Source organism: Phasianus colchicus, chromosome 6 (assembly GCF_987193195.1).
Source record: "Phasianus colchicus chromosome 6, bPhaCol1.hap1.1, whole genome shotgun sequence".
NCBI classification, from domain to species: domain Eukaryota; kingdom Metazoa; phylum Chordata; class Aves; order Galliformes; family Phasianidae; genus Phasianus; species Phasianus colchicus.
This window is the reverse complement of record NC_143441.1, coordinates 46870636-46895323: the sequence shown is the minus strand read 5'-3', so window position 1 is coordinate 46895323 and position 24688 is coordinate 46870636. Positions and strand designations below refer to the sequence as shown.

General features: G+C 37.9%; 1 protein-coding gene and 1 long non-coding RNA gene across 14 annotated transcripts in view; one reads left to right on the top strand and one right to left on the bottom strand.

The window, feature by feature from the left end:
• KMT2C (lysine methyltransferase 2C) overlaps positions 1 to 24688 on the bottom strand; it is a 188261-nt gene that overhangs the window by 67148 nt on the left and 96425 nt on the right. For 12 of the 13 annotated variants that reach the window (XM_090143163.1, XM_090143155.1, XM_090143156.1 and 9 more), the window contains 10 exons: positions 21549 to 21711; positions 19882 to 20053; positions 18766 to 18880; positions 17910 to 18082; positions 17008 to 17168; positions 14399 to 14512; positions 11972 to 12699; positions 5793 to 5912; positions 3250 to 3366; positions 638 to 739 (listed from right to left, as the gene is read on the bottom strand). In XM_090143163.1, the coding sequence (XP_089999289.1) occupies positions 638 to 739; positions 3250 to 3366; positions 5793 to 5912; positions 11972 to 12699; positions 14399 to 14512; positions 17008 to 17168; positions 17910 to 18082; positions 18766 to 18880; positions 19882 to 20053; positions 21549 to 21711 (1965 nt within the window). The remainder of the gene's footprint in view (positions 1 to 637; positions 740 to 3249; positions 3367 to 5792; positions 5913 to 11971; positions 12700 to 14398; positions 14513 to 17007; positions 17169 to 17909; positions 18083 to 18765; positions 18881 to 19881; positions 20054 to 21548; positions 21712 to 24688) is intronic. The other variant, XM_090143159.1, reaches the window with a different exon arrangement.
• Positions 5 to 3243, top strand: LOC149917595 (uncharacterized). Its single transcript, XR_016467907.1, has 3 exons — positions 5 to 513; positions 1028 to 1196; positions 2210 to 3243. It is a non-coding gene; the product is annotated as an uncharacterized LOC149917595 (long non-coding RNA).

Below are 24688 nucleotides of genomic sequence, written 5' to 3'. Positions count from 1 at the left end.
TTCAACACATTAGACAGTAAATTCAGAAAATATTTAATAGTAAAGCCCAACTAGGTTGCTTTAGGATGAAATTCTTAACAATGACATTTACTTTTTTTTTTTTTTAATTAAAAGCACTGGTGTCAAGTACAGTGTGCAGTTTTGGGCTCCTCACTACAAGAAAGATATCAAAGCCCTGGAGCACATCCTGAGAAGATCAACGAAGCTGAGCTGATGAAGAGTCTGGAGCTCAAATCTTAAGAGAAGCAGTTGAAGGAAATGAGATTGTTCAGTTTGGAGAAGACGAGGCTCCAGGGAGACCTTAGTGCCTCTATGACTCTTTCAAAGGAGGTGGGGGTCACCACTGCTGCCAGGTAACAGCAATAGAATGAGAGGTGTTTGCCTCAAGCTGCACCAGTGGAGAATCAGGCTGGATATTTGGAAAAATTTATTCTCAGAAAGAGTGGTCAGGCAACGGAACAGGGTGCCCAGGGAGGTGGTGAAGTCACCAAGAAAAGGGTGTTCAGTAAAAGAGTACGTGTCACTGAGGGACGTGGTCAGCAAGAGGGGACAGGTTGATGGTTGGACTAGATGGTCTGAGTGGTCTTTTCCAACCTTTATGATTCTATGAAACATAATGAAAGCTTAATAGCCTAACCTGATGGAGAGTGAATTTGTCACTGTTGGAGAACAGGACAACTGTATTATGCATCGAGTTTTCTTCTTCATCTTTGTTAGATGAAATGTCCATAGTTGTGACCTACCAAAAGAAGCAAGGTAATTAGCAAGCACATCACATTTTTTAAGATGTGAGACAACATGAAACCTGTAAGTATGCTGATTTTTAATTCCAGAAAATACAAGGATATCAGAATGTGCATATGTCTTTCATAGAAAGCTATCTTCATGAGAAATTGTTTTACTAATTCACCTCTGGTTTGATCTCAATATATAAAGCCTTACTGTAGACTGTCATTCTCCTCTTGACTAAGAACATCATTACTCTCAATTGCCTTTACAAACTCATTGTATGCATGTATATATATAGCTCCTCAGGAAGAAAAAGAAGAAAGCAAGACGTAGTGATTTTGTGAGAGTCACAAGAAAACATCAAAGAATGCTTTGTGCTCTGACTTCTATGCAAATCTTGCTGTGCAGAATCTGCCACCCATGACTTTGCATTAACAGACTTAGGCTGTTTACTCTCCAAATCAGCAGTGAGTATGAAAATTTAGAAGATAGGAGTACAGTTTTATGAAAAAAAAAGGATAAATGCATGCTAGGGAAATGTAACTTTGTTTTGCCAGCTGTTCTAGTTTTATAAATGTGGATTATTTTAAAAACACAATTCAAATCTTACACACCTAGTTTTGTTCAAATAATATTCTAAATATTTCACAACTTCAAACATCACTAGAGACAAATATAAATACTGTTACAATAGCTACAGGAACCTTTCTGATACACTGTTGCTGAAAATCAGCATTTACTGAGAAATAGCTAAGAAGGGAATATAAGTATACAGTTAATATGGTTTAAGTACTGTACTGTGGACAGCTCTGCAGCTGTAACTAATTAACCCAAAGAACTCCTGAAACACCTCTCAAGATGTTCAGGGAGACTTTTTCCCATGCATGTATTTCCACAGATTCCACAAAGTTCTCAGAGTTGCTTACACATACAAAAGAGCAGAATGTGAAGAACTGAAGTACTGCAACTTTGATGCTAGCTTAACACCAGACATGAGCCAATGGGAGTTAACCTGTAGCCACTTTCTCCCCCATTCTTTAAATGTAATGATTTCCAAATTCATGTAGTTGATCAATGGTCACCATCCCATGAGTATGAACAAGTTTAGCAAAGGGGCTGGAAATACTTCTATTTCAACCACTAATCTGGAAAAAGCTGCTTTCTCTTCGTATTGCTACCTTCATCTACTTTATTACACGACAGCCACATTGTTGCTGTCTGTTCTGATGTAGAAAAGCTGCTGTTCATTTTAAAAGTCACAGGTTCAAATTTCTATAGGAAACTGAGAATAGCAATGGTCACTTTTGTTACAACACTTAACCTCACTGAATATTCTCTGCTGTGTTACAATGTTTTTTAAGCACTGTTCTATAAAACCTGGCTTATCTTGAAGTACAAACCTATGCTTTCTAATATCAAAATAACCATGTGAATGACTCAATTTCAATAATAACATCAATTATCTTTTTAATTTTTCAAGGGTGAACATCCTGATAGGGATGACTGCTAACAGGCCATTGTGTTGAACATGTACAACCTGGAACATGGAGCAAGGTGATAAAACCTGCCAACAATATTAAGATATTCAAAGTAATAAAAAATGAATGACAATTATAAAAAACTGCACTAAGAACCTCATAAGATTGAGTTCTGTGATATAAAAAGGCAGATCAAAGTCAACACAGGAAAACACACCAAAACAACTGGAAAGGACAGCAACTGTATGGAACAGTTTTCATACAAGGAACATCAAATAATACTGGGTTTCTCCAGATTAGCAATGAAGAAATGGAAGGAAAACAAGGATGAGCAACAGATGTTTATAAAAACGAGTGGCAGGAAGATAATAAAATACACTTCTCAACCATCTTTTCTCTAAGGGCTCTCAGAAGCAGGCAGCAATGGAAAGCAAAGGAGTGCCTGTATCCAATGGGCTCACGAGTTGTAGAACTGAAAGAGGTTAACATGGTCACTAGCAGTTTTTATAAGTACATACACAAATTAATGACAGAAAATTCCAATGGAAGCTGTCCAAGGCAATGACATCACCTTCTGTTCAGCAAGGCCCCAACCCAGACAGAACAGAAGTATCCCATTGTCTGTGGCTCTTCTGTTCTGTGCTCTTCCCTCAGCAGTCAGGTTTGGTCCCAGGGCAGAACAACCTCTGGTCCAATCTGCTAAGGCTGCTGTACTACATGCCTTAGTCTCCCCTGTTCTGTCAATCAGTGAATGTTGTACTTATCTGGCATTTTTTCCACTTGAGAAGTAGAAGCAGTATGCTAAGATGCCCAGCAGTTGTCTCTTTAAGTGGCAACAGCTGCATAAAATTGCTTCAGGTTTATTTTGCTTTAGTGCTGTAGTTCATAATCATACATATGTAATAATAACCAGATTTCATCATATACCTCTACTTTTTAGTGTTCTTTGGCTTTAAACAGCATTTTAATTAAAGAATTATAGTTGAATTACGTTACGTTACACTCACAGACTACAACATGACTTAAAAATAAGTGTTCTTACCCCTGGAATGACTACAGCCCCAACTCCATTTTTCAGTTTTGATCTGCCTCTGCCACCTCGTCCTGACAGACCTGCACCACGTGGCCTCCTCTTCCCTGGGAATCCTGATCCACGGCCCTATTCAATGTAAGATGACAAGTTAAATTCAGTCTGCAGTCCTTTTGTTTTGAGGAATTCAAACTTGTTCAATACATCTAGAGAAAATGTAAGTAAAATAAAACACCCAGTGATTTCAAGTGCATATGGGTGCCCTAGGCCACGGTCAACAAATTACTGCATACATAGTTATGAAATAACTCTAACTCCTATAATTAGTTACATGAATTAATATGATCACCATTATCACCAGTGAGAAAGCAGACAAAACCAGAAACATTTATTTTCTGTTCAGGAATAATTGGAAATACGGGTTTTTTTTTTTCCCATGGTTGCAAAGTATCCAAAGTAAATACCCTCCATTACATGATTCATTTTTCTTTTTAAACACTCAGCTCATGTGAATTCTGCATATGGCCCGGACCCTTGATTAGTTGCAATCACAGACACATTTCTTTCACTATGAATAATCAAGCAAACACTGGAATTTGTTAGGACTCAATCCTACTCCCAAAGAGAAGCAGGAGTTGGCTCCACTGAACTCCTTTAATTCAGCACATACAGAGAGAGCTTTTTATATTAATTATATCAATTAAACTCAAATCAAAACTCCCCATAATAGTATGCTTCTCTCAGAAAATATCCACTTATTTTTAGACAGCTTCTTTTCCCCCCTTCCTTATTTTATATGCAGAGACATACAGTGCTTGTGTGCTCTTGGAGCATCCACAAAGTGTGTTCAATTACAATTTGCTCTAGAAAAGCAAATATGTTTTTAAAATAATAATTACCTCACACTGCTCCTGTGACTCAGTTTGAATTTTATGATTTTTTTTTTCTTGTTATTTCAAAATCAGCTGAATACAAACTATAAGACAAACTCCTTAATTGCTTCCAGAAAGAAAATGAACATCCTGACAACGTCCCTTACCCAGTGCTGGCCAATGTGTCACATACCTTTCCAGAGCACGTTTATAGAGAGCAAAGGCTCTGAAACATGACAGTAATTGTGGGATGTACCTAAGCAAATGTATTTCCTACTACAAAATAAGCAATGAGATTACTGGTTGATTTTGAGTATGTGAATAATCTCTGCTTCTAAGATAGTTCAACTCTGTCCACAGATTACCTACAGAGGTACCGTGCATGGGTCCAGACATTTGCTAGAAGTTGCTTTTAATACCAAGACAAAACACTTCTCAATGAAACAAAGCTAACTGAACATAAATCTGTGTGGGGACAGAGTCACCAACAGACATGAACAGTTTATACTGACAGAGATAGGAACTCTGGATGGAAAGTAGCATTATGGGCTCAATATTACTAACAGTACTTTTCAAATATACCAACTCCTGGTGTAAAGAAGATAATAAAAGTTTATGGTCATATTTAGAAGGACATACTGAAGATTATACTTTTCTCAATATCTATCCATTAATGTAACGAGAAATTAAACTGATTTATGATATAAGGAAAAGTAATGCAACACTACTTTAGAAAATGAGAGGAAGGGTATTATTGATGGCAGAAGTATTTATATGCAGTAGAAGTGAAGGGATAATGTTGTCTTTACATATATGAAGTTAATACATATGCACAGACAGAACATACAAGCATCAATTTACATTTTTAAGACGTAAACTCTTCTGACACATTTCTTATCTGTATGTTTCAGATTTCATATCAGTATTGTTATTTTTCCAGAGCTAGTAATAGGAATAAGCACATACTTGTATCAGTGTTAATGCTGAATAGTAAGCTGAAATTAATGCTTGAAGCAGCAAAAGCTAATGTCAAAATAAAAATAGCATGAGTGTTAAAGTGAAATGAAAATAAATCATTGGTAACCTACAAGTGTTTGTTAGTGTTTCACCACTTAGGATTTTTTTGTCATTTAAAAAAAGTGCTCTAAGTTTTTTAAGGTATTTTGAATGGTAACTGTCACTGTGGATAAAAGCTTTGGTCCATCTAATCAGGTGAGGTAGCTGGGTTTTTTTAATTCCCCCATAAGCTAAAAAGGCTGTCACTTCGAATCTGCTCTGCAGGCTTTCTCCACAGCAACAAACTCAAGCCCCAGCTCAGAGTTCTGCTCCTTTTGTTGCCTGGCCTACCTTACTGCCAGACTTAAGGACATTTTCCTTCTCTTATAACTTATTTTGATGGCTATGCAAAGCCAACCACAAAAAGTGAAGTGCTAAGCACACAAGAAATGGCTAATACAAACTAGCCTTTGTTCTGTAATAGCAAGGCAATGCCATCATATTGTGCACTCTGGAAAGCACGCTTTTTCTTCTAATCTGAAAGCTCCAGAGTTTTAATGGTTTCTAAACGTGTTAAGCAGTACTAGAATGGAAGATTAATTCAATTGTGATAGACAGAATTTCATCAGTAGTCTCTACAGCAGAAAGATAGCAACGGATACACAAAAATAAATTCAAATTATTTACCACTTTGATGCTCCAAATGGCACTGCCAGGAAGCTGTCTGGATTTAAAAATGTCCCGACCTTCTGAAATGTCTGGGGACCAGGAAGGTGGGCTGACTGTATTATTGGTACTCCAAGCCCCCTAGGATATGGTAGGTGAGAAAATAGATGTATAAAACTTTGCAACAAAAAAAAAAAAAAAAGGAAAAAAAAAAAAAGAAAAAGCAAGCAACAAAAAAAATCTGAAAAGCAAAGCACATGCAGGCATAGGCATTTCTACATTAACTAGTAAATTAGTTCACTGAGCAAGAGGAAGAAGGGAAGATTTTAGGCTGTCATTGAATCTTACACTGAAACAAATATAACAAACCTCGAAGTGATGGTTCAGTACAACAAAATGAGTTTCATAAACAAAACAATACAAATATAAAGCAATCAATCGTAACAACAGTAAATCACAGCCCTATGTTGTACCACACGAAGCTGAGGAGGCAGTACTGTAAGATGACAGGATACCTTTTTTACCCTTCAAGCCCCATTTTGAAAAAATAGATGTTCTTATTCATTGTTTGAGTCTGAACTACTGACAAGCATGACTATAGCTAGTCTTAGAAGTGCATGAAACATAGGGGTTGTAAGCAAAGAGTAGAAGAAAAGAAAAATAGCCATGATAATTAATAAAGCATCTCTCTCCTGCAAGTCTGCCACAAAAAAAACCTCAAAAAGATTATCAATTCCCACTACTAAGGCTTTTTCACCCTGCTGTCTTCATGTTACACTGTGATCTCAAATAACAGTGTGTTTCTATATACATGTAATACACATACATACACTGTACCTACAGACTCTTTTCAACTAACTGATTATTTTATTATCTCTACTGCCACAGCTCCCACCATGGTGATCTGTTCTGTATCTCCTCTGAAGAAACGTGGCAAAACAAGAAGAATGTGTGAAGATGTACACGAAACGATGCTGAAGTTCCTCATACACACTGAAACCTGAGATAGACTTTCTTGAACTCTAAGACTGTGGGACATCCTCCTTCAGTTTGAATTTACAACTGGGCATACTTGAAGGATAATGCATTTCCTGAATTTAAGTCTGAGTAAGAGATACACGGGTCCCTCGAGGTGAATCTCACTCTTCAGCCCACAGCAGCTCCACCAGACAGAAATGGGAAGGCCAGACTCTGATTCTGTTCTGCCAAGAGCTCTGCAGTTCATCAGTCCGCCCTATTTCTGCCAAAATGTCTCAGTCCTAGCAAGCACTGGCATGCTACTCAGCATCAGCAGATCTGTGGCAATATGGAGATTAGCCTTACTGTGCTAGCCTTAGTTTCCTTATCGAAGGCCTTCTGATTCTAGCAGGATAAAGCTAGAATCTTACTTACAGTTTCCTTGTATTACCCAAACTCATCTTAAGTTAAAGGCGGGAAGATTTAGGTTGGATGTCAGGGGGAAGTTCTTTACAGAGACAGTGGTGAGGTGCTGGAACAGCTGCCCAGAGAGGCTGTGGATGCCCCATCCCTGGAGATGTTCAAGGCCAGGTTGGATGAGGCCCTGGGCAGCCTTGCTCTGGCATTAAATATAGAGCTTGGGGGCCCTGCATGAGGTAGGGGGGTTGGAGCTTGATGACCCCTGAGGTCCCTTCCAACCCAAACCGTTTTATGATTCTACGATTATGTGTAATAAGCAATTGTTCTTATAATGTGGGAACTCAAGTGACATCTGTACAGCACAAAGGAAACGTGTATATCATAGAAACAATGTCTATATCGACCCTAAGGGAGGGGACATGCCAGCAAAGGGTCAAAACCCATTGGCTCAAACACACTGAAAACTCTTCACCAGCAGCTGAAATTACCTTCTCTCATTCGGGATGCACAAAATTATTTTCCCTTCTAAGAAGATACACTTCTCTAATGATTAAGTATAATGAAAAGATTAAAAAGCAAATAGAATATTAAGTCTGAATATGAAATATTCCCTCTTTCAAAAAAAACAATGAACTGTATATGAATCATATTGTTAAAAATTAAATTGGAAATTTAATCCAAGTTTTATTGTAGATCAGAAACATTTGAATTCTTGGTCAGATAAACTTAATTAAAAACACACACTTCCACAATACTCTGAACAAATGAATTACATCAAAGAGATCCATTAATTATATTTTGGCTTTTAATTAATGCCCATTACCACACAACACTGAAGAAAGTCCTATTCACAGCAATAATTATGTGCTTTGACAGAAACAGGAAGTTTCATTCTCCATCATATTCCTGAGTACTCAAAACTGAACAACACAGCTGCAAGTAAATTAGAACAAAACGAAACACAATGTCATCAAGGGTCAGGAGATCTCACTAAATTACCACTGACTGTGTTCTGCAGCTGAATCCTTTATGAAATACACTGTAATTGCAGATATACAGACCTGTACTTTCATTGTAACATCTAATGTGATTTTAGGGTTGTGAACAACATTTCATATGTTCGAAATACAGCCTCCCTCATAAAAACAAAGAAAGAAAGAAAAAAACAACAGAACAACCCTACAAAAATCCAAACCTTCAAACAGACCCTTTCTGAGCTCTTCTGAACACCAACCACTGCAGGCTAACAAGTACCATGGGATGGAAGACGGTTGAAAGGCCACAGTACCCAAAAAAGAACATCTGAACCCACTTCTTTCATTTTTCAGTGTCATTTTAGAAAAATCTCTTAACATAATTAGAACAAGCAAGCCACCTAATACAGATCATCAATATCTTCATGATGAGAAGGAAGACCTTCATTTCATCTTATTGGTACTTCCCACAGAATGCATTCTAAAAGAATGCATAAAGTAAAACAAAATCAGTAAAAGCTTATTTCCTACTCAACATAATCTCACAGATCATTCTTAAGCCTCATCTACCAGTCATTCCTTGACTTCACATTATGCTTACCAACACAGGGCACTGTTGCAAAAATAACTGATGACTTCCAATTTATTTCATTCAGATACATAAAGTATCCCCAGCACTACTAAAAACATGCAGATGTTGAAAAAACAACCCATTTTTCCTGTGAAGATTTATTTCAAACTAGATGAATGTCAGATTAGTAATCACCTAACTTATGTGATCATTCTTTTTGAGATTGCTCCTACAGGAGAAAAATAATGAAAAAGATCAAAGCAGAGGTGCTGCTCCCTGGTATAAATCTGACAATTACTTACAGGCATGGGGGGACAACCTGTGTACTCCATGGGCAAACACTGCACAGATACAACTCTGAGGTCAGCACTGTAACAGCTTTGTCATGTTGGCAGCTACAAGCAAATGTCTCTGATCTGTGAACTGCACTCAGGAGACACTGAAAAAACAATCTGTCCCATAATGGAATAGGGTAACAAGCAGATGGGAGACAACCCATGAAATAAAAATCATAGGAAGCTGCTGAGATGCCATGCTAGATGGACAGAGGGCTCTCATTGGGCTGCTTATGTGAAGCTAGTTTTCTTTTTATCACAGATGTATTCGTAGAAGCCCCTCTTGTCGCTACCCAGATTTACAAAATACTTTGCATTTCATACTGGAATTGAATAATTATTCAAATATATTAGTAATTTTATAAATAGATTTTGAAGAAAGAGACATTCATTCATCCTAATGCGCAGCACAATAATTTAAAGAAAACAAATCCAAAATGAGAAAACTATTCATTGTACAGATTTCTCTGTCTCTGGTTAAAGCCAAACTTATCTTACAAAACGGAGGGAAAATATATTCACAGAGTGCAGAGACCCTTCTCTTGTTCTTTAAATGAAGGTCCATAAATCCATTAGAGTGGTTTTTTTCTTCTTCTTAAAAGAGGAACAGAACAATCCAAGAAGGTAGATTACAAACTAAGGAGAAAGTTCCACAAAGCATCTAATTTAAAGCAGTGCAATCCTGCAGAAGCAACACTGCTGCAATAAAGGAAAGTCACTGTGGCTCCAACATTAGTTTTACCAAGGATAGGAGCCACAATCCCTAATCCATGAAAATAACCCAACCATTTAGTTTTGCTAAACTTAGATCACTGGTAGAAAGTTGGAAAAACATCTATCTTTCACAAATCACGTACCCAGGGGGTCTTCATTTTCATACTACCCTTATTCAGGACAATTTTCACTGATTTCCACAAGGTGCTGGTCTGTGCCTGAACTGAATAATCAATGGAAAACAAGAAAGCAAACTGGGTCTTAAAACAAAACATGCACGTGATTTTCTTACCAGAAAATTACTATTCACTTCACAGAACTTCAGTTCCAGCTTAATGCGTGTTTAAAGCATGAGTCAAAGATTATCAAAGTCAAAGCAAACCTTTACAGTCCTCCTAGTATTTTTTGAAGACAGATCATTAATTTTACAAGTAACTTGTCCAATTCTACTACAGGTACTGCAAAGACGTCAAGTACCTTTTTATTTTAAAATATAATCTCCAAACTGGTCAACAAACTATATTAAGTTAGCATAACAGCTTGGAGTTTGCATTACTCCTCATCCCTAAACTGTAGATCAGCTCACTTCTATCTGCATTACTCACACCATGTATTGAGATATTCATGGCTATAACTATCTTCCACACAGAACATACAAACTACTACTTCTAAAGCTGTTTTGTTTTTGTTTTTCAAGAGGATAAATGTCCATTCTAACACAGGCAATTACAGTTGGGGATCAGCCTTCATGTTTTCTAAAATGGGCCTGTTCCAGTGCTCTGCCTTTCTTACAGTAAAGAAGTTTTCCTGATGTTTAGATGGAACTCCCATTGTTCCTTGTCTTGTCACTGTGCACCATGAAAGGAGCCTGGCTATATCCACTTGACTCTCATCCTTTAGATATTGACAAGCACTGACAAGGTCCCCCTCAGTGTTTTCCTCATCTCCAGATGGAACAGCCCCAGGTATCTCAGCCATTCCCCACAAGGGAGATGCTCCAGGCCTCCATCATCTTTGCAGCTCTCTGCTGGGCTCTCTCTAGAAGTTCCATCTTCTAGATGGAAGCCCAGAACTGGAGCAGAGGGGGAGGATCAGTTCCCTTAACCTACCAGCCACACTCTTTTTAATGCACCTCATTTTAGACTGCAAAAGAACTCCACTTTTAAAAATTTCATGATTTCATGATAAACTGTGGTAAATTAAGTGAGAAAATAAATTTAATTGTCAAGACAGCACACAGTATGAGCAAAAAGATTATTTTTAAGGGATCGTGTTTCTTTACTTCAAGACAACAGAGCAGAAATAATCACTTTCTTCATGGTAGCTCAATGGTCCATTTTTTGTTCACCTGTATTTCTCCAAGATCTGCCGTGCTTACATAGAGAGCTAACTAAATAACTAAATATGTGACTCAGAGATACTCAGAAACCTTCCAATTTGAATGTGTTATGGTTTCTTGCTTTTATTATATTTTAGTCTCTTCAGAGCAAGAAGGAACTAATTTGACTGTATTTTTGAACCCCTGGCTATTATATGAAAACACAAAGAAATGTGCAAAGTTAAGAAAAATATTAAATGATCAGCCTAAATGTTCCAAAAACTAAAATTAAGAATAGAAATGAAACACTAATTTGTCACACTGACACACTTTTTGATGAACCATTTCTCCCACAACCACACGACTAGAATAGAGAGCAGGATGGGATGGAGCAGAACTCTACAGACTTAAGCATACTTTTCAATGATCAGATTTAATCCCAATCAAACCATAACTTACATCACACAGTACTTGTTCATAGAAGAAAATGATTAAATGATTTGCAACATCATTAAAATACTGACCATGAAAAAATTTGGAAGCATAATGGAAACAGCTGCCGCAGATTTTTCTATGCAGTCAGTTTAAGACATTAACTTAAAATTACTAACCAAAATACATGAATATACAAAAAAGAGTGAAAACTTAGAAGACATATTGTGTATATCAGCATTTGTTGCACGTGTGTTAAAAATAGAAGAAATATTTTATTTTTCTCTAAGTGTAATCCAAAAGAAACTGTAATTCAAACAACAGACTCTTTTAATTAATTAATATGATATTACTTTCCTGAAGAAATTAACTAAACACTCACTTGGGAGTATAAATGCATACTGCATTCTAAGGATTATACTGAAATTCTAACTAATACGTGCTTCATAAATATATAATGAAATGTTCTGCATGCTTACCTGTCTTGACCTGGGTCTTCCAGGAGAAAATTTCCTTTTGGTGATGGCTGGTTTCCCCATGCCTATTTTTGGAGTGACTGATATGTAAGTCGTTGGGAGAGCACTTCCAGCAGTGGAAGGCAGTGCTGGCTGCTGAGCGTGCTGAACTTCTCGTGTAGAATGCAGGTCCAGTGAGGAAGACACATTTGCCTTGCTTATGTTAACTGATGGAGGAAGTGAGGGGTAAGTCTCAGCTGGTGATTTTATGGGTTTGTCTGCAACTGGTGAACTGTTTGTAACACCTTCATTTACAGAAGCAGTTTCTGCTTCTAGAAGAGCTGGTGTATCTGACTTTTCAAGGGTTTCTCCTTTTTCTACCTCTTTTTGCACTTTTATTATTTCCAGTTGTTGCTCTGCGTGTATACAAACACCTCCTTTGCTTTCAGCCCCTTCTATTTCTGGCATCACAGTTATGGTCTCAGGTACTGAAGACAGAGACCGAGAGTCTACCGTGGCTACTTCTGATACCTCAGCACTACCCTGTGGTAACTGTGTCTCTTCCACTTGTTTGTCTAACTCCTGCTGTGCTACTGCTTGAACACCTTCCATCACTTCCATCATTTTCTCAGTATGACTGTCACCAGATGCTGGTGTCTTTTTAGGAGACATTTCCATTTCAGCAGAATTAACTTCATTAGAGACTTCCGTTTCCAGTTCTGTGGTCTTTTCTTCTGGTGATATGCCTGTAACTAAGTACAAACATATTAAATGCTCAGTATGACGATGAACAACATACATAGTGTACTGGTCAACAAGCATAGCTGGTACACATCACATACAGCAGTATCACTTTTTGTGAATTTTATCTGTACCTTAGAACATATTCTATCAATATCTTTCATTGCATCTATGTTTGAACAGTGAGAACATATGCTAAAAACACAAAACACTACAATTTCTTTTTTTTCTCTTCTATATCATAGCAGAATAATTCACAGATACGCCATTTTCAGGAATAAGCTCAAGCTTTTCCCTTCACGTTTCCTACAAAAAGGTGCTGGGGCAAAACAAGATTATATTAAGGTACCATATGTAGCTCCTCAGCTACTAACAACATACAGAAAAAATTTCCAAATGCAAATACCAGGAAAGTTCCATTGTTTTATTGCTGTGAGTCAAGTTGACAGATGAATAAAAGTTACAGTAAGCAACGAGTAACGTTGCTTTAAAATAAAAAGAGCATTCAGTAGACCCTAGATTAACTTTTGAGGCAAACATTTCCAAGTAGCTAAAAGCGGCCCCTCCTTTTTCATTTCTGCTTATTAAAGATATATGCTGGTATAAATTTATGTACTTTCATCATTTCTCTCAACTCTTTCAAAAAGCAAACAGCTGATAAGAGGAACAGTACATATATAAATAAAAAACATTTCCCATTTCCATCCTAGTGCTCTTCCAGACTTCAGGAAATCACTTGAAATAAAAACAGTTTACATGGTAATGTCCTAAAGATTTCTTTCACAAGTATTTCTCTAGCTTTCTATGCAGCCAAACACCTTTCATTCACAACTGTCATGGTGCAGGAGTTTCATGGAGGAGTCTTGTATCTATCCTACAGAGGACCACATTGTTTGTTCTAAATTTGGCTTCTAGTATCTTCTTTCACTGGACTTCAATTCCCTTACAGTCCACTTACTCTCTACTATCCTTGCACTCCCAGATTCACACTGCTACACAAACTCCTCAGCCACCACATTTCAAAGTCTAGCATTTCATCATCAATGTGTCCTCCATTACAAAGTTTTCAATCATGGCTTTTGTACCTACTACAAGCTATGATACATAACGTGGTGATCATAGCTAACATGGGAAATAATTTCTTTCCTTTGGCTCTACATTTAGGTTTCTTGATTTCCTTTACAGCAACCCACTTTAAACACTGAGCTGGCTGGATGAGACACACGTGAATGTTCTTCACCATTCCCATCAATCACTAACATATTCAGATGACTTGACCCAGAACCCATTCCAATTGTACTCCTTTTTATGGCTGGTCCTTGCTGTGTGACTGTAAGATCCATTTCTTCCCAGAAGACACCCTGTCTGGACATCCTTTACCAAACACATCCTTTAACTATAAGACTCCAGTGTACAAAAACATTCCTCCCACTTAAGGAGAAAGCCACTCCTGCCAAACAATTAGACTGATATTCCCTTACACAAATTTTCTGAGGACTATCTTTGTCTTGAATAGGATACTATTTCAACAAAAAAGTTAACTCTGTTGCTTAAGAGTTCAGACAGCGGAACATAAACAATTTGTTTCCAACTGCTTTCCAGGCATTTTTTCTTTTTACTTCATAATTCAATTACCACAAACTTTCTTGAATGAAAAAGAGCTCTGAACACAGCAGTGGTATTTTCTCAGACTGCAAAACTCTTTCTTACCATCTGTGACACATCCAACAGCTGATTCTTGACCAGAGCCATTACCAATGACGAGTTGTTCCTGAAATGCCACATCCTCTCCACCACTTTCCATTTCCATTTCATTTGTACAAGCTTAAGAGTGAAAGAAAATAGTCAATATCAATATGGTGTTTATTCCATTACTTTGGCATTGGTAGTTTCTGTCACTGTATGACCTTCTGGTTAAATAGAATGATATTTAACTATATGATTGGAGCTAGGGCACATAAGCTCAGTGAGAAAGATAGGGAGGATACATAGTACCCTAGAAGATAAAGTCTTCTTCTCATTAACATGAAACTGTTTAATGTCTTTCAGACAGTGGAAAAGGGCTGTGAAACAGTTACATAAACCTAACACTGAAAATATAATTTAGATATTGTCACAGACTCTGCCACATTATCTAAGCAATACAAAAGGTCTTTTATCAAATTCCACTTTGCAAAATTCAACAGACCTTGTGGGATGAAGGCTTCACTCTTTTTTTTTTTTTTTTTTTTGGCAAATACTGTCATGGCTCAGGACAGAGACACAATGTTCCATCTACTATCAGCACACACAGAACACTGATTTCCAAACCATTTGCTGAACTCCAACTACACGATAGTAGATCACTTTAAAATAAGCACGCCCATTTCTGTGAGTTCCCCATATTAAAATATGAAACTGCATGGGAAAAGGCACTGCTGAGTACTGCTTCACTTGACAGTATTGTTAGAGAGCACAAACAGGAAGCACATATTTTTTTCTCATGTAAAAGGTTTTTCAGTGAAGGAAATTAATTAAAATGCACTAGACAAAGCAAGAGCAGGAGAGACAAATAAGTAGTAAGTGCTAGCTCAAGAGGGACTGATCTTTCATGGACGTTAGTGTGAAAAGGGTAAATGAATATAGCTTTCTGTTCAGGAAGCCAGGAACTACAAGATGATGCTACTTTTAGTACCTAAGAACTGTTTGCAGACTCTGCCAACTCTAAAGTGATATTTTAACCTTAAGGAAATGATCATTTAGATTGGCTCCAAAACCTGATTTCAATGTACAAAAGTGCTCTCTTGGGCATAAACTAAGTATGACTGCACTGATATAGATGCTGCAGGATTACTCCTAGTACTTGAGATAACAATCCTAATCTTCTTCTACGGATGGGAAAGTATGTTTAACACAGTTTCTGTAGACCTAAAAACCATAAAAGAAGTATTATTTAAAAACTACAGCCTTTTAACCAAACCTTTAACTTACTCTAAAGCATTTGCAATAGAAAACTGAGAGTTCAGATACAATGCAGGCTTCCTCCTAAATCATCTAAATACCATCTGAGAGTCCAAGAGTTTCTAGTAACCTTTCAGAACAGAACTGATCAGAGTTTGAAGCTGCCACTCTTTCTAACCTAATGCACATGTTCACTGACAGAGTTCGTCCATCCATTTGCATACATGTACCCACAGTCACTGCCTGGGATCATCATCTCTTTCATCATTTCTTTACTGCTCACCAAAGGTGTACACTTACACAAACTGGCTAACGTCAAAGATAATGACCTGCTTATGCAAAACTTCAGTCTGAATGCATAAAAAGCTGCAGCTCTTCTGAAGTCTAAGAGTTCACTATTGCAGTGAAAAGTTACTGGGCTTTCAAAAACAGATAATTATGCAACGGAGCTACTGCTTTAACAAAAGATCAGTGCACAAGCGTTGATCTTTATGCATCAGAAATGCACATGGCAATGCAGTTCATCTGTCACATTTTACCTTGCTTCCACATTAAACTGCAATTGCACTTCTCTTAAGAAATTCAGCTTGCGTGAGTAGGTGCTATCCAGAAGAGCACATGATATGAAATAAAGGAGGGCTTTCAGTTAAGATTTCATTACACAGGTTTTGTGGATAACTCACCACCACTCAGGATCAAGAGATTCAAACTCTCTCTGTGTTTCCTTACTGTCACTGAGTACTTGTAAAAAATACTTTACATTTTTCAGCAACTTCCTTTCCCACCTTTTGTTTGCCTTGCCTACGTAGACAAGAAGCTCTCAGAGGCAATTAATAATCACATACTGTTTTGAAAGAGGACCCCGATTAAAAGCTGCACAGTTAAATGCACCTGGCCCTTGAACACAGTCCAGTTCCCACTGCTGCTTCCTACCTGGACATACTGAGCAAATGGGCAATATGAAACAGTTGAATAGCAAGAGTGACACAGATAAACTGCTTGTCACCAGAAACATCTGTCAGAAGCTGGTTTATACCTAGTAGACAGGAGTGTCCCAAAAGAATCTTCTCAAATGAGTCCATTTATGAAATGTACCACATGAAAAAAAAGCTAAAGAAGTTTACAGCTACAAGTTGTGATTGCTGGAAGCAACCATAATAAGGTGCTTGTTTGCTTGTGCATCAAATACAGGACCCTGAAGCCAAAGGGCCAGAAAGCACACTGAAAAGACAGAATGGATTACTTGAGAAGCTATTGCTTAGTAAAGGAAAGGATGAAGTCTACACAATCTGAGTGGCTGGTTCACAGAAGACCTCGTGAAACATCTGCTAATGCTTCTGACGTTACTATTTTGCAAATGTAAGATTGCATTTGATTACCTGCTATGCTGTCAGGTTCAGGAATGAGTTCAGAAGTATCCATTACATCACAAGACTGAGTCTGATCCCCTTCTCCTTGTTTACAAAGAGTACAGATGTAGTCTTTCAGCTGAGACTCCAATTCAATACCTGGAGATCTGTCACATTCTATGTGAATCCACCTGGGGAAATTAATTTAGTTTGTGATTTTTGTAATAATAATATAAAATATTCCAGCACTGTTTTCCATTTCTCTGGGGAAATAAAAAATTTGAACCAATACCAGGAAGAATTTTGTAGAAATAAAAATGATATATCAGTTTGTCAAACCATTGAACATGCACAAACACGAAGACCTACACTGCTGCTAAAGCCATTAAGACACAACAATATGTAAAGCAGTATGACAGTGCTGCACAGTAAGGAACAATGCACTGAATATGTAATGGTCCACACTTAAAGTTTCTCAACAGCTTACTATTAAGGTAATAAAAATTACTGCTGGTGTAGAAAAACACACAACATTTAACAGAGCACACATACTTGAAAATTTTACAATAAGAAACCATGACTACTAACTGTGTTTACAAAGCCTTATACAGTGAATAGACATGTAAAAATTGAAACACTGTGCTTATAAAAGTTAGGATGATGATCCTTCTTGTCTGTAAAAAGCAGTGTATGTTTCTCTGCACACTTTATTATCTGTCCTTTCTTGGTAACAGCCAATTACATCTTACTTGAAATAAGATCAATTTGTCTGTTGCGTTTAGGGTGGGAATATCAAGATGTTACATAAGATACAACAGCAGTGTGCATCACACAAAGTCTGCACCTTCCACAAAAATACATCAATGTCATCCAGCTCACCTATAAGCTTTAGGCATTTTAGTACAACTTAATGAAAACTATAGGACTCTTACCTTTTGCACATATGACAGTGCAACATATCTTTCTGGAAGTCTTGGAGGCACAGTTTGTCACAGAAAGGACATGATAAGTTGTCTTGTTGTTGGTAACAACTGTCACATACCAAACAATTATGGTGCCACTGACAACTTGTTCGTGTTCCACACTCAGCACATACTCTACAGTTCTAAAGATCACAAGAATTTAGTTCATTATGATGTTTCACAATGTGCATTAACTGACATTTTCCTCTTCTGAATTAAATAAACTTTCTATCTTTAATAATACTAATAAATTAACTGTGATGTGATAACAAATTATGGACACTCTTGCAACCGCAAGAAGAACTTTCTTGCACTACTGCCTTACCTTATTTCTGTCTTCGTATAACTACCACAAATTGACTATGAAATTACATTCCTCCCATATAAAGGGATTTGCCTTATTACTTTGAAACTATTATTGTTATTTGTACTTACTCACAAAGTCACTGACTATACAGTTTCACCGTGCTCTCCTCAAACCCAAAGGAACTCTGAACTGCAGAAGAACTGCTCTTCTCAAAAGCAAGGAGTGGTCGAATATAACCAGTCTCCAAGGATAGATTACATACAATACTTTGAAGAGCTTTCAGTTTACATATAGTTTATTTTATATCACGGGAGCAGGTGTCATTAAGCAGAGGTTATTCACTCCCCCAGGATCCTTCTCTTTCCCTTTTCCCTCTGGAGCTATGTAATTGGGATTTCTTCAGAAATTGCAAGGTACATTACATGGTAATAGCCATCTGCAATACATCTAGTATAATATGTGTAGCAAAACCTGGTTCCCTGTAAAGATACAGAATTATTCTGAAAGCTTTCAACTTACTTTACATTTCCAACCATTTGTTGGTACAGAGTCCATAACTGGTTGTAGACAGAAAGTATGGTACCCTTTGTCACATGTATCGCACACCAGCATCTTGTTGTCTTCCCCAGAATGTCTAATAACAAAAACAGTGGTATTTTAAAGACTATTGAGACAAGCAGTAAGAAAAGATCTGTTTGATAAAACGTCTAAACAGAAAGGTAGATAGCTGAATGCATGATAATATAGGAACATCACTTAAATATGGCTCTATTAAAGCATGAATTAAGTATACCATGCTTACAGCAGAAAGCACTGAGCCCGTGCAACCAGACTGCTAGCAATCAGTCCACTTCCATTTATGCACAAGTAGGAAGATTTATTGGCTTTTCTTTACTGAAATCAGTTCAAAATCTAAACACATGCTTTATTTCTGAAAAAAAAACCATGCATTTCTACTTGTTCCTACAATCAGCCTAAATACATCTTCCCTCCCAGAAAAAATCTCTGACTGGCACAGCTTCTATGTCAGTTCACATGGATTTTCTTCTACTTTTTCAGTAGAGGGTTTGCTAATAAATACTGGTACAACAGTTTTAGAGGTACATTTTAGAACATATACAATCATACCTTCATTGCAGGCATTTGCTGCCTAGCTGTGTGTGATTAGGGAAAAATCTTTAAAGTAAGGGAACCTGAAGGCAGGCAAATAGTGAGTGCTCTGCTCGTTAAACAAGCACTGCCTTATCAGGTCTATGAGGTAGTAATGAAGTGGCCTTTTTCCAGGTTTCCAAATTGTTAAAGGCACTACATTAAGCAAATTTGATAAATTGGAAAAAATCCTTCTGTGTAAAAGATGATGAAATCACACACTCTGGTAGCTCTCTAAAACCTGCCACAATGATGAAAACTCTGGGAGTATAACATGTAGGAAATGCAGCTCAGTTTTCTTCTTTAGAACACAGATCCCAACCCAAGGATTTGACTGGTTAAAATTAATATATCGTGGCAGATCTATCAGAACAAATAATTACATTTTTGGAAGAAAAAATAAAGAAAGGATAATAAAATAGATGTTTTAGAATCAAAGCACATAGATCTAAGAACTCCCTCCCCTCACACTTCAATCATACTTACTTGCAGTTCTGGCACACCTTGCAATCAGGACACTGCCAACCTGCTCGTTTTAAAGGTGTAACTTGTATGTCTAGGCACATCCCATGGTAGTGCTGGCCACAGGTCGTACAAAAAAGTTGATCTAAGAGGTCTCCAGGGCTGTCACACACTGCACAATTTGCTTCTTCTTTTGCTACAAATAAATCATTTTCCCAATTATAGTTTAATTTAAAATTATTAACAATTTTATGAACCCAATGAAGCCAAGAAAATCTTCAGTAGCTCTTATGCTTACAAAATTTGATCATACTTACGAAATTCAAATTTAGTTAATTTACTTAATAACTACTCCTTTCTTCCAATATATTCAACTAAACTTCTCAGAACAAAAGTACATTCATTTTAAGCCTTAATAAGTCTTAACAAAAGAAACAGGCTTACTCTATTTCTCTTAATGTAAAACAGAGCATGAGAACCAATTCTTAGGTGGAATGAGTACGAAATAAAACTCCCAGCAGATCTAAAACTATTATTTACCCAAAATGCTTGCAATACACATGCTCTAACTTGAGGTAGGGCAAGTAGGCATGCCTTGTCCTTCCTGTAAGCATGTGGCCTCCACAAATATATCTCATTGACACCTGTCAAGGAGCAATATAGCAGTTCCACTGCTAAACTCCCTGGCAATTACAGCTGCATTAAGCACGCTCATCTTCAGCTCAGCTACTAAAAACAGAGGTGGTTCACCAGAGCTATCTTGTGGAGTGCCTGAATGTGTCCTGTTGGAGCACTTCAGGTCACAGTGGCTACGCCTGGCAGACCACAAGTCTCCCTCCTGTGCTCCCAACGCTCCCCCTGCTGGTCTCAGTTACAAACCAGAAGGGAAATCTGCACCTGAAGGCAGTGTGAGCAGCAGAGGATGAAGAGGTCTGCAACAAGAATGAGAGGCAAAACTACACTTACATTCCCTTCCCCTCTGCTGTTTGAATAAATAACATTAAAAGGCAAAAAGCAAAGTTCAAAAACATTTGAATGAATTATATTTCAGAGTCTGAATGGAACAGCACCAAACAAATCTTCCCTTAGAATGAGCACAGAAAATGCAACAAAAATATGCTCTGTGATCAGCAGAGCCAAGTGCCCTGTCTGCAGTGGAGACTCTTTAATCCCATGAAAACCTGTGAAGCACAGCATAAGCTGGTTTGCAAGCAAGCTTTTAGGATGTACAACAATGCTAACACAAATAATTTTTTAACATCACCACACAACACATTCTAGCAGTCTTTTTCAGGAAATATCAGACTGCTAGGAATCTTCACAACTACACTTCTATTTCTAAGACATACTCAAACGTATAGTAGGAATATATTTTTACAAAAAGCATGTAGGAAGGCTTTTAAAAATAAAGTAGATTTAAGTTAATTACAGAAACCCCACAGATCTCAAACAGATATTACAATCTCAGTCCTGCATGTCACGAGCACTTCGATGCAATGTTAGCTGCCAGGAGTCTATTAATAAAATCACATGCTGAAATTAAGCTTACTCAAGCAAATTCAGGCATCTTACGGGATACCCTACTCTTCTGAAGTAGGATATCAGTTAAGGAAAAGCTACTACAGCTGAAAGATGGAATTACTAAATCTTCAGCTGAAGCTAATTGTGGCATTTGAATAAAGTGTACTTACATCTTTCGGGAGCCTGATCAATATGGTCTGGACAAAGGAGGGACAAGTTACTGAAATCCTGAAATGTGCCTGCTCCAGCAGCACAGGGGTAATGGTACATCTGGGTACATTTCTCTTCACAGCATTTGATAGTGGCTCCAAGGTGCTTACAATATGCACATCGCTGAAAAACAAACAATGATCACTCAAAATCTATTTTTTCTTGCATTATTTTTCAGACAAATCTGTTTCTCCACAAGGACTAAGGCTGGTACAAAGCAGCAAGCCCTGAGGAATCATAGAATGATTTGGGTTGGAAGGGACCTCAAGGATCATCAAAGTATAACCACCCTACCTCATGCAGGGCCCCCAAGCTCCATATTTAATGCTAGAGCAAGGCCCCATCCAACCTGGCCTTGAACACCTCCAGGGATATGGACAGGGCATCCACAGCCTCTCTGGGCAGCTGTTCCAGCACCTCACCACTCTCTCTGTAAAGAATTTCCCCCTGACATCCAACCTAAATCTTCCCTCCCTCGACTTAAAACCATTCCCCTTCTCCTGCTGTTATCTACCCTCTTGAAGAGTTGATTCCCCTCCTGTTTGTAGGCTCCCTTTAGGTACTGAAAGGCTGCAATGAGGTCACCCCGCAGCCTTCTTTTCTCCAGGCTGAACAAGCCCAGCTCCCTCAGCCTGTCCTCATAGGGGAGGTGCTCCAGTCCTCTGATCATCTTTGTGGCCCTCCTCTGGACCCTCTCCAACAGCTCCCTGTCTTTCTTGTACTGGGGGCTCCACACTTGGATGCAGTACTCCAGATGGGGCCTCACAAGAGCAGAGTAGAGGGGGACAATCACCTCCCTGTCCCTGCTGGCCACCCCTCTTTTGATGGAGCCCACGAAGACCAAACAGTAGCTGGGACAGTGTCTTTCAGAGGCATTCTCAGATCTTTCCAAGCTAAAACATTCACCAAAACGCACCCTAAATTGCTCTGATGACTGAGATTCTTCTTATCACAGAAGAAAAATGCTCTTCTATCTGTTAACTGACTTTCGCTATGTCTTCAGTAAAAAAAGGCCTAGAGGCTTACACTGAGTAATAAAGGCAGACCTGTTAGAGGTTGTAACTAAAAAACATATTGCTCTGTGTGCTGTAATGTAGAACTGTAGACATTGTAATCAGAAATGTGAATTACAATGAAATATTATGTTCTATTGAAAACGTACATGACATCATACAACTATTCCCACGGGGATGATAAGGCATTAAATAACCCAGTACTTCCCTCTCATCTCTTATTTCAATGCTACACAAATATCACCAACAACCTTCAACAAGTCATGAAGAAGCATGATTATTACTATAGGCCATAGTCACATCTGTAAAGAAATAACTTCCCATACAGAACTACCCAATAACCTTCCTGCTCCTTAGACAAGAGGGAACAGAGTCCATCAGCCTGCTTATAAAACATCACCCACACCTTTCAGATTCAGTTAATCAGTCTCTTTGCTTTCTTGGATTCATTAGAGTCCCAGAAGGACCGTAACAAGCTTTTGCACTTTTTCACCAAGGCAACAGTATTTGAAGACTAGAGCAGAGTGCTATAAGGTTTGAAGAAAACTTAGGAAAAAGCAGGTCAGTGGCTCATGGGAAGGCATACATAATGTAAAGCACCAGCTGAGCTCAGGGATGCTTATCTTTCATAATAAACCTACATGCCTTAATAACAACACTGGCAGGTTTGATTGCTAGCTCAAGCACCTAGTAACATCAAATCTGAACGTACACCAAAACAAGAAGTTACACACTGCATCTGTCTGATTCTCAGAATACAGAAAATATTTATTACCATAATTCTTCTGTGTTTCAAAGTCTAGCATGAAATTAGGCATGAAACATTACTATTACTATTACAAGCCCACAGATATCAAAACCAACCCACATGAAAGCACAAATCACAAAGTTGACTGTGTTAACTGCTAAGCTGACATTCTTGAAACATCACATCTTTAGCAAAAAATCTGCCTGCAGTACAAATCACAGGCAAGGAGAAGAAAGTACTAGTTTATGCCAGACAAATACAACTGCTGTGTAAAAAGATCGACTGTTTATAAATGAAAGTGGGTCACTAAGGATCACTTCTGCCAAGTTCTCCACGCTTCAACTCTCAGTCTGCAGGCCTGAGATCTGCAACTCTTCTCATCTCTGCCCATATAACGCCTGGTACAAGCATGAAGATGTATGCTGTTATTTGAGTAGCCAAATGCAGAGCAGAGGGCAGAGGACAAGATAAGTAACCGGCTGCATGGAGTTCTTGAAGAAGGCGAAGAAGTTCATGATAGAATTACGTTCAAGGACTGCCAGTAAAATCAGTGCAATGCAAGAAACTCATCTTAGGAAACCATACAATCACTGAACTCTCGTGGAAGATGCTGTCCGAGGTAAATCATACAACTCAGCTGTGAAGTCATGAAAATACAGCCCAAAGCCTTCAACTTCATGACAAAGACTCTATACCTCATGGCATTACTCTGTCCTTGACATTTCTGCATCCTATTGAGATGGTCCATGTTAAGTCCTCATTCTTACAAGCAGGCTACAACATTTTTAAAAGTATTACTCAATGATACACATTAGAAACAGGAAACCAGGAGGGGCTCAAGTCCCAGCAAAGGTCCCCCAAGAAAACATTCAACAATGCTCAAACAATGAACGACATTTGAAGTCTTCAGCAGATCCCATCATTAATTCCTTATAAATTTATCTGATGGGAGACAAAATTACGGAGAACTGCAAGCACTCAAACATTCAAATGCACTAAAAACTGGAAATAATGAAGATGGATTAAATAGCAGTATTAATAACATTTTAAAATGTCACATCTGTTTTGCGAAACTACCAATCAACAACGGTACATAACAATGTAATATCAGAGCGTGCCTTCTTCCAAATGCTGTACGACTGCATGATGAAATTATTAGAAATGAGCAAAATATAGGATGAATGCAAAGCCTCGAAAAATGTTGATGTTGATTTAAAGAATCATGAAAGATGCTGGAAGATAAATGGAAGCCCAAATTACATTTAATTGAACCCTTCAAACCCATCTGCTAAACTGCACTGGCAATGAAAAGCATTTGGCAGCTAAGTAAAACACACTT